Source organism: Neltuma alba, unplaced genomic scaffold (genome assembly GCF_004799145.2).
Source record: "Neltuma alba isolate B1F8T4 unplaced genomic scaffold, ASM479914v2 tig00012639_pilon, whole genome shotgun sequence".
Classification (NCBI taxonomy): Eukaryota; Viridiplantae; Streptophyta; class Magnoliopsida; order Fabales; family Fabaceae; genus Neltuma; species Neltuma alba.
This window is the reverse complement of record NW_021637076.1, coordinates 96,194-109,692: the sequence shown is the minus strand read 5'-3', so window position 1 is coordinate 109,692 and position 13,499 is coordinate 96,194. Positions and strand designations below refer to the sequence as shown.

The following is a 13,499-nucleotide window of genomic DNA, read 5'->3' as shown; positions in this document are numbered from 1 at the left end:
AATTAAGAAAGTTAGATATTAATTAATTATTTATAACAAATGTGACTTGCAAGTCAGGTATAATAGTTTGTGAAAAAATATGATAATGATGCTGTTTAAGGGTGTAAAAGCTGAGAGGTATTCTCTTTAAATAATTTAATTTGAATCTAAATTCATAGTAAATGAGTATAGAAAGATGGTGAAAAAAAGTCTTTAGTGATAATTTACATTTTTTTTTGGTTATTTCTGTTTAACAATATTTACTTTTATTTGTTTATTACTTTTTTTGGTTTAGTGATAATTTACATTTTTAGATTTGTCTTTGGTAATAATATTTATTTGTTTATTACTGAGCAGTGCTTGGGATACGTAGCCTTTGTCCTTTGACATGCAATGCAAGTAGTCACCGGTTGTACCTGTAAGCTACTGGGCTTTGGCTTCTTTTTTCTTTTCAACAAAAAATACTAGTTCTGGTCTTTAATATAAAAACTAATTAATTAATTTAAATATATTTAAAAAATTATTTAAATTAGTTATTTGTAATAAATATGTATTATTTTTCTTAAAATATCCTTAATAATCAAATATATTAGTTAGAATTACTGTTATTACAGGAATTATTTTTTAAAAAAAAGATAAATATAAGAGACAAAATAGATTGATATTTTATATTTATTAAAAAGCAGAGAGAGCTAGTAGAAACATTTATAGCCGGGGGAGGTACTCGGCCGACAAAGATGCGTGAACATGACATGGTCTTTCCCTTCAGATTATTGTATCCTTCGTTACGGTACTAAAATTTGGAACGTTTCTTCAACAACCTCAAGACTTGACAAGCGGCACAATTATACTCTTGAGAAGAAATTAAGGCAACGAGAAAAACTCCAACTAGTTTCAGGTATTTGGTAAAGATACTTCACTAATAAAATATTTATCGTCGTTGAAAAATTAAAACGGACTAGGTCTTGTTCGTCTTCGTGCAAGTAAAATATCGACCAGATCAACGCCTCCTCCTGCAGCTTATAAATACACCTCGCTGCCATGCAACGATCTCATCCCTCACAATCAGCAAATTACACACAAAAAACCAAGATTTGCTATATCAGATCAAAGAGAAAACATGAAAGCTTGTTGCCTGATCCTTATTGCCTTCTTGGCTCTCTCATCTTCTGCTGTCTTTGCTTTTGATCCTAGCCCACTTCAAGACTTCTGCGTTGCCATCAACGAAACCAAAACTGGTGGTGGTACGTATTAATTATCAGCTTTCCTAACTCCTTTTCCATTATGACATATGACACATCATCTTTCCTTTATTTTTACATGCAGTTTTTGTGAATGGGAAGTTCTGCAAAGATCCCAAGCTTGTCTCTGTCAATGATTTCTTCTACGGCGGACTGAAACAAGGAGACACATCTGGTCCGCTCGGATCAGCAGTGAGCCCTGTTACTGTAAACGAAATCCCAGGGCTCAATACTTTGGGCATATCATTGGCTCGCATAGACTTTGCCCCAAAAGGCTTAAACCCTCCACACACCCATCCTCGAGGCACTGAGATTCTTGTGGTTTTGGAGGGTACTCTTCTGGTGGGTTTTGTTACGTCCAACCCAGAGAATCGCTTATTCACCAAAGTACTGCACAAGGGAGACGTGTTTGTGTTCCCAATTGGTTTAATTCACTTCCAACTCAACGTGGGTTATGAAAATGCAGTCGCCATTGCTGGTTTGAGCAGTCAGAATGCGGGAGTCATCACCATTGCGAATGCTGTGTTCAAATCAGACCCTCCAATTTCTGCTCAAGTTCTCACCAAGGCTTTTCAAGTGGATAAGAACATAATTGTTGCTATTCAGAAACAGTTGTGAATAGAAAATATATAGTTGAAGAAAGAAAAACTAGCTATTCATTCACATTTCATGTATTGATTGGATTATTGTTTGTAATAATTTGTTTCTGTTTGCCTATTGTAATAGTGTATGGATCCTTGCATCTTATTTTTCACGTTTGAATAAAAATAAGCGATATACACGCTGATTAAGTTATGCCTTTACACGTACTAATTCCGATCTTAATTATAAGAACTAGTTGACTAATTTGAGGAGATTAAAAAAATAAGTTAAGTTAGTTATTTGTGATAAATATGTGTTGTCTTTCTTAAAATATCCTTGCTAATCAAGTGTATTAGGTAGAATTACTATTATTAGAAGGACTATCTTAGAAGAAAAAAAAAGCATAAATATGAGAGACAAAGTAGATTGGAGTCTTATAATTAGGACCACAATAAAAGTCAAGTGAAATCTTATATTAAGGACCGGAGATAATATTTTGAAAGCCAAACGGCAATATTATATTGAGGGCCAAAGTTCTATTGGTCTCTCTCAGCAAATTAAGCGTATGCATTTAGCAGGAAGATACTAGCATTTTTCTACTTCTACCAAGTAACCCTACTTCAACGGAAATTTAGTTCTGATTTATGAAAACCGAAGGAGAAGAAATAACTTGTGATCAAACATATATGTCAGTTCTGATTTTGATTGCTACTACCTTTAGTCCTAAATATAAGAGCTAGTTGACTAATTTGAGTAGGTTAAAAAAGTAAGTTAAGTGAGTTATTTATAATAAATAGATGTTGTCTTTCCTAAAATATCTTTATCAATCAAATTTATTAACTAGAACTACCATTATTATAAGGACTGTTTTTAAAAAAATGGATAAATATGAGAGACAAAGTAGATGAGGGTCTTATATTTAGGATCAAAATAAAAATCAAATAAAATCTTATATCAAAGATCAGAGATAATATATATGTATTGTCTATTGGATCTCACAATGCTTAATTATTTTGTGATTATTTATTGCGCCTGCCTGGATCTCCGTAAATCAGAAAACATGCCTAGGAACTCGCAAAACACATACTAGTACATCATTTTTTGAAGTTTCTGAGTTGTTTGGATGGGCTTTTTATCCAACAAACGTTTAACGAAAAAGTTGAGTGCAGTGAAACGCAACCAATAATAGGGTTCTTTTGGAATAGCTTATAAGTAGTTTTTAATAATGAATTATGGAATACAAGACAAGAATATGAGATGAGTTTTATCTCAACTTATATGAAACGTGTTTATAAAAGATTTCTTAAGTCCTTCCAAACAGGCCCATAGTTTCGTCAGCATAACCTACATATGTCAAAAAGAAAAGGTCCTGGTCAAAAAAAAAAAGAAAAGAAAAGGAAAAATTAAAAAAATGATGTTTGTTCATGTCATCATTTCTTGTTAATTTATTTGGATATATTATTGTTGATGCAACTCGCCTTTAAAATAACAACACATTGTCACGTTGATGTTGAATATGTTGGCATTAAATTATATATATACTAGTAGTTCTTAATTATCAAATATTTTCAATTATGTGACGACACATAAATAAAAGTAGAACTAATTTCCACTTTCTTAGTGTATCCAAAAAAATAAAATCCACTTTCTGTATACACTATCGACGTTGTGCTTTCATGGTTAATTAATATTCACATACCTTGCCAGCTTGCCATATGCATCATCTCACACGGTAGATGAAGAAATTTTTACTGTAAAACATAATAAGATGTGAGTGATATGACGATAAACCCTCTCTCCATCTTTACTTGGAACGAGGTTTCATTTCATCTCATGGTGTGATGGGGGTAAGTTTAGTCAATTTTTGCACAAATCTTGGTGTGGGAATGCGAGAGACAAGTCCAAAATAACCGTGACTAACTACTACTTATTTTATTATTATATATCGTTCTCATTCCTTCTTCATGGGTACCTAAGAAAGTAGAAGAAAATGATGCTTTTTAATTAATAATTCAAGGGTATGAACATTAAAACTTGATACTGAGAGGGAATTTTTTTCAACTGATTTATTTTGAATCTAAATTGATAGTAATCAAATCAGTACGGAAACTTGATGGTTCGAAAAAAGTCTAAATTGATAGATTTTTTTTAAAATTATTGCTGTGTTTAATAATTATTATTTTTATTCGTTTCTTATATTGAGGTACTTAGCTGACAAAGATGTGAAAATGAAATAGTCTTTCCGAATATTGGTTACAATAATTGGCATCTGGAACTCTTCTTATTCTTATTAATTATATTAACCAAACCAATTCATACTTTTCTTCAACAACCCCGGCATATGAGTTATCCGGCCAGATTCATAATATAGTATAGCCGCGTTCACATTTTATAAAATTAATACTACCTCCGGTCCTAATTATAAGACCCAATTGACTTATTTGAGGAGATTAAGGAGGTAAGTTAAGTTAGTTATTTGTAATAAATAAGTGTTGTTATTCCTAAAATATCCTTGCTAATTAAGTGTATTGGCTAGAACTATCATTATTAGAAGGACTATCTTGGAACAAAATGCATAAATATGAGAGACAAAATGGATTGGGGTCTTATAATTAGGACCAAACAAAAAGTCAAAAGGGGTCTTATATTAAGGACCGGAGGTAGTAATAAATATATGGGCATTTTGGCACATTAATTGATTAAATAATAATTAAGAGAGAGAGAGAGAGACATATTCAAATTCAATCGGCAGCCAATCTTACCCAGGTAATTAATTAAGACCTTGTTACCAGCCATTCAGTGTTTAACTATTCATGCTTCGACAAGTGGCGCAATTTGTTCTCGAGAAGGAATTAAGCCGCCAACGAGAAAAATTCCAACTATTTTCAGGTGTTTGGTAAAGTTATTTCATTAATAAAATATTCATAGTCCGTTAAAAAATGAAAACAAAAACTCAGTCTTGCTCGATCTTCGTGTAAATTTTAAAAAATAGACCAAATCAACGCCTCCTTCTGCAGCTTATAAATACACCTGATTGCCATGCAACGATCTCATCCCTCACAAACAGCAAATTATTTATACAGCAGAAACAAACCAAGAGTTGCTATATCAGCAGAGAAAACATGAAGACTTTGATCCTTATTGCCTTCTTGGCTCTCTCATCTTCTGCCGTCTTTGCCTTTGATCCCAGCCCACTTCAGGACTTCTGTGTTGCTATTAACGAAACCAAGACCGGTGGTGGTACGTATAGTATTATTAGCTTTCTTCTCCCCACCCATTTCTAATTCCATTTCCATTATGAAAAGCACGCATCTCAACGTCTTTCCTTTATTTGTTTTTGCAGTTTTTGTGAATGGGAAGTTCTGCAAGGATCCCAAGCTTGTCTCTGCCAATGATTTCTTCTACGGCGGACTGAAACAAGGAGACACATCTGGTCCACTCGGATCAGCAGTGAGCCCGGTTGCTGTAAACGAAATCCCAGGGCTCAATACTTTGGGCATATCGTTGGCTCGCATAGACTTTGCCCCTAAAGGCTTAAACCCTCCACACACCCATCCTCGAGGCACTGAGATTCTTGTGGTTTTGGAGGGAAAACTTCTAGTGGGTTTTGTTACGTCCAACCCAGAGAATCGCTTATTCACCAAAGTACTGCACAAGGGAGACGTGTTTGTGTTCCCAATTGGTTTAATTCACTTCCAACTCAACGTGGGTTATGAAAATGCAGTCGCCATTGCTGGTTTGAGCAGTCAGAATGCAGGAGTCATCACCATTGCGAATGCTGTGTTCAAATCAGACCCTCCAATTTCTGCTGAAGTTCTCACCAAGGCTTTTCAAGTGGATAAGAACATAATTGCTGCTATTCAGAAACAGTTATAGATAGAAAATTAATATCATTCATTTGAGTTTGAAATGATTTAATTTGTTTCTGGGTTTGCCTATCATAATAATGTTTGAAATGATTAATTTGTATCCTATGTTTTATGATTGAATAAAATAAGCGATATATGCGCACATTAAGTTAATTATGCCTTTACATATGTATGTTGAAATTAAAAATATATATCAATGAATGCAACCAAGCCCTTAGCAATATTATTGAGGGCGAGAGTTTATTCTTTTGATCTCTACAAATTACATCCATACATTTCTGAAGAAGATCCAGCATTTTTCTGCCCAATTCTACGTACTAAAGTAACTCTACCACAACAGAAAATTAGTTCTGATTTATGAAAGCCGAAGGAGAACAAATAATCTGTTGTCAGATATTATCCCTCAGTTTGGTGAATATAGAGTGTAATTGAGGATTAAACTTTATTTGTGTGCTACAAATTAAACAAAGCGAAGGTGATTATTTATCCATCTTTGCTTTGATCATACTTCTCTGCCTTCACCATATTGATCGAACTTCTACGCAAGCAGGATGTTCTCACAAATGTTATTTATTTTTGTGAATTTTAGTATATGTAGTGTTAAAAAGTGAAGGAACAGATGAGACAAAATATATCATTTCTTGTCTTTTTGTTCGAAAGTATTGTTTGAAACAACACCCACCCACACACACACACATATACACATATATTATTTTATGCATATATTCTTCTGAAACAAATGCATTAATTAAATTATGCTCCGGAGACTGGATGAATGATAAGTGACTCTGAGATTACTTGCGTTATGATGCATCATGCATTGTAATTAATTCAATAGCATCCATCAGTCTGGACTACTTGTCGTTACGTGGAAATGCTTCCAATTTACAAAACCAAGTCGTACATTTCTTCGATTTTCAACCGACTTCGGTCAATGGAGACAAGCATGAACCGTTCCAGAGATAATATTAATAACTTATCAAACTTGAATGGGAGACACATTCAAAAAGTAAGGAAAAATTACAATAAAGTCCCACATAAAAGAATTAAATACAAAAATATCTCTTAAAATTATCAAATTATTTTGAAGTTTTAAGAGAACTCATTGCAAAAGAATTTATTTGTTTAATTACCAAATTGTTTTTTTTAAAATCTGCATTGATAACTGAAAGAGTGGTTACGTTGTTGACAATTTAAGGTGTAAGAAGTAACAACTATCACAACATGTATTGACAAATACATTAGATTTTGTGATGTGCTGAGAAAATTTGTTGTCAATACCTATCATGATAGTTGTTAATTCTTACCCCTTAAGTTGTCAATACAAATTTTTTTAAAAAAAGATAATTTGGTAATTAAACAAATAAATTTTTTTTGCAATGAAGTTTTTGACACTTCAGAATAATTTGATAATTTTTAGAGACATTTATTAATATAATTTTTTTGAGTGAGACCTTATTACAATTTTCCCTTTAAATAATCTATAGACAAACGTCGTACGTAATTCATTCAACTGAACAGCGTGCTAAGCCGTAAAAGTACTTAGACCTTACTGTTTGCTGTAAATTATTGCTCAGAATTGACTGTATCAGCCGTTTGTTATGTGTGTTTGACAATTAATATATATTTTGTGACGTCGGAAAGGGAGAAAACACAAGACAATAAAAGTACCTTGCTTGAAGCTTGAACTGTTGCAGAATATAATTCATTCAATAAAAAACTATATAGTTCTTATCAAACATTTTAAATTATGTGACGATATATAAATAAAAGTAGAACTAATTTCCACTTTCTGTATACTCTCGACGTTGTGCTTTCATGGTTAATTAATATTCACAAAACTTGCCTGCTTGCCATATGCATCATCTCACGAGGTAGATGGAGAAATTTTTACTGTAAAACATAATAAGATGTGAGTGATATGACGATAAACCCTCTCTCCATCTGTACTGGAACGGGGTTTCATTTCATCACATGGGGGTAAGTTTAGTCAATTTTTGCACAAATCTGGGTGTGGGAATGCGAGAGACAAGTTCAAAATAACTGTGACTAACTACTACTTATTTTATTATTATATATCGTTCTCATTCCTTCTTCATGGGTACCTAAGAAAGTAGAAGAAAATGATGCTTTTTAATTAATAATTCAAGGGTATGAAGCATTAAAACTTGATGCTGAGAGGGAATTTTTTTCAACTGATTTATTTTGAATCTAAATTGATAGTAATTAAATCAGTACGGAAACTTGATAGTTAAAAAAAGTCTAAATTGATAGATTTTTTTAAATTATTGCTGTGTTTAATAATTATTATTTTTATTCGTTTCTTAGATAAAATTGGAAGGATAATTTTTATATAACAGCAATTATAAGGACAATTTTATTCATATCTTTATTTATTACTTTCATATTTAATAATTTTGTGTACGAAACAACTCGTTAGAACAACTTCTAATTCATTTGCATCAAGTATATATTGAGGTACTTAGCTGACAAAGATGTGAAAATGAAATAGTCTTTCCGAATATTGGTTACAATAATTGGCGTCTGAAACTCTTCTTATTCTTATTAATTATATTAACCAAACCAATTCATACTTTTCTTCAACAACCCCGGCATATGAATTATCTGACCAGATTCATAATACTACCTACGGTCTTTAATATAAGAGCTAGTTGAGTGATTAAAGAAATAGTTAAGTTAGTTATTTGTAATAAATAAGTGTTATTTTTCCTAAAATATCCTTACTAATCAAGTGTTTTGGTTAGAACTACTATTATTATAAGGACTATTTTGAAAAAAATAGATAAATATGAGAGACAAAATGTATTGAGGTCTTATATTTAAGACTAAAATAAAAATCGAACAAACTCTTATATTAAGGACTAAAGATAGTATAATATAGCTGCATTCACATTTTATAAAATTAATATAATAAATATATGGGCATTTTGGCACCTTAATTGATTAAATAAATAATTAAAAGAGAGAGAGACATATTCAAATTCAATCGGTAGCCAAATCTTGCCTAGGCAATTAATTAAGACCTTGTTACTAGCCATTCGGTGTTTTAACTAGCTTTGACAAGTGGCGCAATTTTTTCTCGAGAGGAATTAATCGCCAATGAGAAATACTCCAACTATTTTCAGGTGTTCGGTAAAGATATCTCATTAATAAAAAAATTAAAACAAAAACTCAGTCTCGTTCGATCTTCGTGCAAATAAAAAAATAGACCAGATCAACCCCTCCTCCTGCAGCTTATAAATACACCTGATTGCCATGCACCGATCTCATCCCTCACAAACAGCAAATTATAAGAGTTGCTATATCAGAAGAGAAAACATGAAGACTCTGATCCTTATTGCCTTCTTGGCTCTCTCATCTTCTGCTGTCTTTGCCTTTGATCCTAGCCCGCTTCAAGACTTCTGTGTTGCCATTAACGAAACCAAGACCGGTGGTAGTAAGTATTAGTTACATATCAGCTTTCTCTTTCCTCACTTCCAATCCATTTCCATTATGAAAAGCACGCATCTCAACGTCTTTCCTTTATTATTTGTGCAGTTTTTGTGAATGGGAAGTTCTGCAAAGATCCCAAGCTTGTCTCTGCCAATGATTTCTTCTACGGCGGACTGAAACAAGGAGACACATCTGGTCCACTCGGATCAGCAGTGAGCCCGGTTGCTGTAAACGAAATCCCAGGGCTCAATACTTTGGGCATATCGTTGGCTCGTATAGACTTTGCCCCCAAAGGCTTAAACCCTCCACACACCCATCCTCGAGGCACTGAGATTCTTGTAGTTTTGGAGGGAAAACTTCTAGTGGGTTTTGTTACGTCCAACCCAGAGAATCGCCTATTTACCAAAGTACTGCACAAGGGAGACGTTTTTGTGTTCCCAATTGGTTTGATTCACTTCCAACTCAATGTGGGTTATGAAAATGCAGTCGCCATTGCTGGTTTGAGCAGTCAGAATGCAGGAGTCATCACCATTGCGAATGCTGTGTTCAAATCAGACCCTCCAATTTCTGCTGAAGTTCTCACCAAGGCTTTTCAAGTGGATAAGAACATAATTGCTGCTATTCAGAAACAGTTATAGATAGAAAATTAATACCATTCATTTGAGTTTGAAATGATTAATCTGTTTCTGGGTTTGCCTATCATAGTAATGTTTGTTGTAATGGTTCTTTGTATCTTATCTTTCATGATTGAATAAAATAAGCGATATATGCGCACATTAAGTTAATTATGCCTTTATATATGCATATATGTTGAAATTAAAAATATATATCAACGAATGCAACCAAGCTATCATTGCAACATTGAGGGCTAAAGTTTATTCTTTTGATCTCTACAAATACATCCATACATTTCTGAAGAAGATCTAGCATTTTTCTGCCCAATTCTACGTACCAAAGTAACTCTACCACAACAGAAAATTAGTTCTGATTTAGAAAACAGAAAGGAGAACAAATAATCTGTTGTCAGATGTTATCCCTCAGTTCTGATTCTGGTGAATATAGAGTGTAATTTAGCGTTTAAACTTTATTTGTGCGCTACAAATTAAACAAAGCGGGTGTGATTATTATCCATCTTTGTTTTGATCATGCTTCTCTACCTTCACGATATTGATCGAACTTCTACACACACAGTATGTTCTCACAAGTATTAATTATTTTGTGAATTTTAGTCCATATAGTTTCGCCAACTTATCCATCACGTGTTAAAAAGTGAAGGAACAAACGAGACAAAATATATCATTTCTTGTCTTTTTGTTCAGAAGTATTGTTTGAAACAACAGCCACATATATATTATTTTATGAATATATTCTTCTGAAACAAATGCATTAATTAAATTATGCTCCGGAGACTGGATGAATGATAAGTGATTCTGAGATTACGTGGGTTATGATGCATCATGCATTTTAATTAATTCAATAGCATCCATCAGTCTGGACTACTTGTCGTTACGTGGAAATGCTTCCAATTTACAAAACCAAGTCATAGATTTCTTCGATTTTCAACCGGTTTCGGTCGATGGAGACAAGCATGAACCGTTCCAGAGATAATAACTTATCAAACTTGAGTGGGAGACACGTTTAAAAAATAATGGAAAAATACAACAAAGTCCCACCTAAGAGAATTAAATACCAAAAAGTCTTTTGAAATTATTAAATTATTCTGAAGTCTCAAGAAACTTTTTAGCAAGAGAATTCATTTGTTTAATTATCAAATTACCTTTTTTTGTTTTTTAAGTTTGCATTGACAACTGAAAAAACGGTTGTTGACAACTTAAGATATGAGGATTAACAACTATCACGGCAGGTATTGGCAAATACATTACATTTTGTGATGTGCTGAGAAAATATATTGTCAATACCTGCCGTGACAGTTGGTAATCGTTACATCTTAAGTTGTCAATGCAAACTTAAAAAAAAAATAATTTGGCAATTAAACAAATAGAATTTTTTGTAATGAGGTCCCTTAAAACTTCAAAATAATTTAATGATTTTAAGAGACTTTTTTGCATTTAATTCTTTTGAATGGGACCTTATTGTAATTTTCCCTTCAAATAATCTATAGACAAACTCACGTAATTCATTCAACTGAACAGCAAACTAAGTCGTAAAAGTACTTAGGCCTTATTGTTTGCTGTAAATTATTGCTCAGAATTGACTATATCAGCCGTTTGTTATTAGGTGTGTTTTGACAATATATATTTTGATGTTGAGGAAAGGCAGAAAACACAAGACAATAAAAGTTCCTTGCTTGAAGCTGTAGCCGTTGAAGAATATAATTCATTCAATAAAAAAACTACATTAACTCTAACTTCAACGTTTCATATATATATACACCCAACAACTCAGTTTAAGATAGTTAAAAAAGTATCTAGCGATGACTTTTTCTTTTTGGTTATTTCTGTTTAATAATATTTACTTTTATTTGTTTATTATAATTTACTTTTTTTATTTGTCTTTAGTAATATTTATTTGTTTATTATTGAGAGGGTGTCAAAAGTACTTTTTAAAAATATTTTTTTTATAAATTGAAATAAATTCTTTTATATATTTATTTTGTATACGATAAAATTACACGAGTAGCCTTTGATATGCAATGCAAATAGTCACCAGTTTGTGCCCTTAAGCTAGTAGGCTTTGGCTTCTTTTTCCTTTTCAATGATAAAAAGAAAGATTTATAGCGATTGAGGTACTTGGCCGACAAATATGTGTGAATATGAAATGGTCTTCCCTTCGGAACATCCTACGTTACGGTATTAACATTTGGAACGTTTCTTCAACAACCTTAGCACTTAACAAGCGGCACAATTTATACTCGGAGAAGAAATTGAGGCGAAGAGAAAAATTCCAACTATTTTCAGGTATTTGGTAAAGATACTTAATTCACTAATAAAATATTAATCGTCGTTAAAAAAATTAAAACGGACTAGGTCTTGTTCGTCTTCGTGCAAATAAAATATCGACTAGATCAACGCCTCCTCCTGCAGCTTATAAATACAGCTCTCTGCCATGCAACGATCTCATCCCTCACAATCAGCAAATTCCACACAAAAAACCAAGATTTGCTATATCAGATCAAAGAGAAAACATGAAAGCTTGTTGCCTGATCCTTATTGCCTTCTTGGCTCTCTCATTTTCTGCTGTCTTTGCTTTTGATCCTAGCCCACTTCAAGACTTCTGCGTTGCCATCAACGAAACCAAAACTGGTGGTGGTACGTATTAATTATCAGCTTTCCTAACTCCATTTCCATTATGACATATGACACATCATCTTTCCTTTATTTTTATATGCAGTTTTTGTGAATGGGAAGTTCTGCAAAGATCCCAAGCTTGTCTCTGCCAATGATTTCTTCTACGGCGGACTGAAACAAGGAGACACATCTGGTCCACTCGGCTCAGCAGTGAGTCCAGTTGCTGTAAACGAAATTCCAGGGCTCAATACTTTGGGCATATCGTTGGCTCGCATAGACTTTGCCCCAAAAGGCTTAAACCCTCCACACACCCATCCTCGAGGCACTGAGATTCTTGTGGTTTTGGAGGGTACTCTTCTGGTGGGTTTTGTTACGTCCAACCCAGAGAATCGCTTATTCACGAAAGTACTGCACAAGGGAGACGTGTTTGTGTTCCCAATTGGTTTAATTCACTTCCAACTCAACGTGGGTCATGAAAATGCAGTCGCCATTGCTGGTTTGAGCAGTCAGAATGCAGGAGTCATCACCATTGCGAATGCTGTGTTCAAATCAGACCCTCCAATTTCTGCTGAAGTCCTCACCAAGGCTTTTCAAGTGGATAAGAACATAATTGCTGCTATTCAGAAACAGTTATAAACAGAAAATATATAGTTGAGACAAAAAGGAAAAAAAAAGGCTATTCATTTACATTTCATGTGTTGATTGGATTATTGTCTCTGTAACAATTTGTTTCTGTTTGCCTATTGTAATAGTGTATGGATCCTTGTATCTTATTTTTCACGCTTGAATAAAATAAGCGATATACACGCTCATTAAGTTGTGCCTTTACATGCGTTTTGAAAGCCAAACGGCAATATTATATTGAGGGCCTAAGTTCTACTGGTCTCTCTCAGCAAATTAACCACATGCATTTAGCAGGAAGATACTAGCATTTTTCTGCTTCTACCTAGTAATCCTACTTCGACCGAAATTTAGTTCTGATTTATGAAAACCGAAGGAGAAGAAATAACTTGTGATCAAACATCTCAGTTCTGATTTTGATTGCTATATATGTATTGTCTATTGTACGTGTAGGCTGAAATTTGGCGTTGGGATGTGTGAGCTACAAGCAAATAAATATAATGTCG

At 33.3% G+C, this 13,499-nt stretch overlaps 4 protein-coding genes across 4 annotated transcripts; all 4 read left to right on the top strand.

The window, feature by feature from the left end:
- The first annotated feature begins 1,078 nt into the window (after positions 1 to 1,078).
- On the top strand, positions 1,079 to 1,995 carry LOC114729487 (germin-like protein subfamily 1 member 16). Its single transcript, XM_028916481.1, has 2 exons — positions 1,079 to 1,223; positions 1,306 to 1,995. Exons 1-2 carry the CDS (start codon positions 1,100 to 1,102, stop codon positions 1,836 to 1,838), a joined length of 657 nt encoding a protein of 218 aa, XP_028772314.1. The 5' UTR covers positions 1,079 to 1,099; the 3' UTR covers positions 1,839 to 1,995.
- A 2,887-nt stretch (positions 1,996 to 4,882) lies between these two features.
- LOC114729489 (germin-like protein subfamily 1 member 16) lies at positions 4,883 to 5,876 on the top strand. The gene is made up of 2 exons (XM_028916484.1): positions 4,883 to 5,042; positions 5,146 to 5,876. Exons 1-2 carry the CDS (start codon positions 4,925 to 4,927, stop codon positions 5,676 to 5,678), a joined length of 651 nt encoding a protein of 216 aa, XP_028772317.1. The 5' UTR covers positions 4,883 to 4,924; the 3' UTR covers positions 5,679 to 5,876.
- Positions 5,877 to 8,975: 3,099 nt separating this feature from the next.
- On the top strand, positions 8,976 to 9,796 carry LOC114729490 (germin-like protein subfamily 1 member 16). Its single transcript, XM_028916485.1, has 2 exons — positions 8,976 to 9,128; positions 9,230 to 9,796. Exons 1-2 carry the CDS (start codon positions 9,011 to 9,013, stop codon positions 9,760 to 9,762), a joined length of 651 nt encoding a protein of 216 aa, XP_028772318.1. The 5' UTR covers positions 8,976 to 9,010; the 3' UTR covers positions 9,763 to 9,796.
- A 2,473-nt stretch (positions 9,797 to 12,269) lies between these two features.
- LOC114729474 (germin-like protein subfamily 1 member 16) lies at positions 12,270 to 13,008 on the top strand. The gene is made up of 2 exons (XM_028916468.1): positions 12,270 to 12,393; positions 12,476 to 13,008. The coding sequence occupies exons 1-2, from the start codon at positions 12,270 to 12,272 to the stop codon at positions 13,006 to 13,008; spliced, it is 657 nt and encodes a 218-aa protein (XP_028772301.1).
- The last annotated feature ends 491 nt before the right edge of the window (positions 13,009 to 13,499 follow it).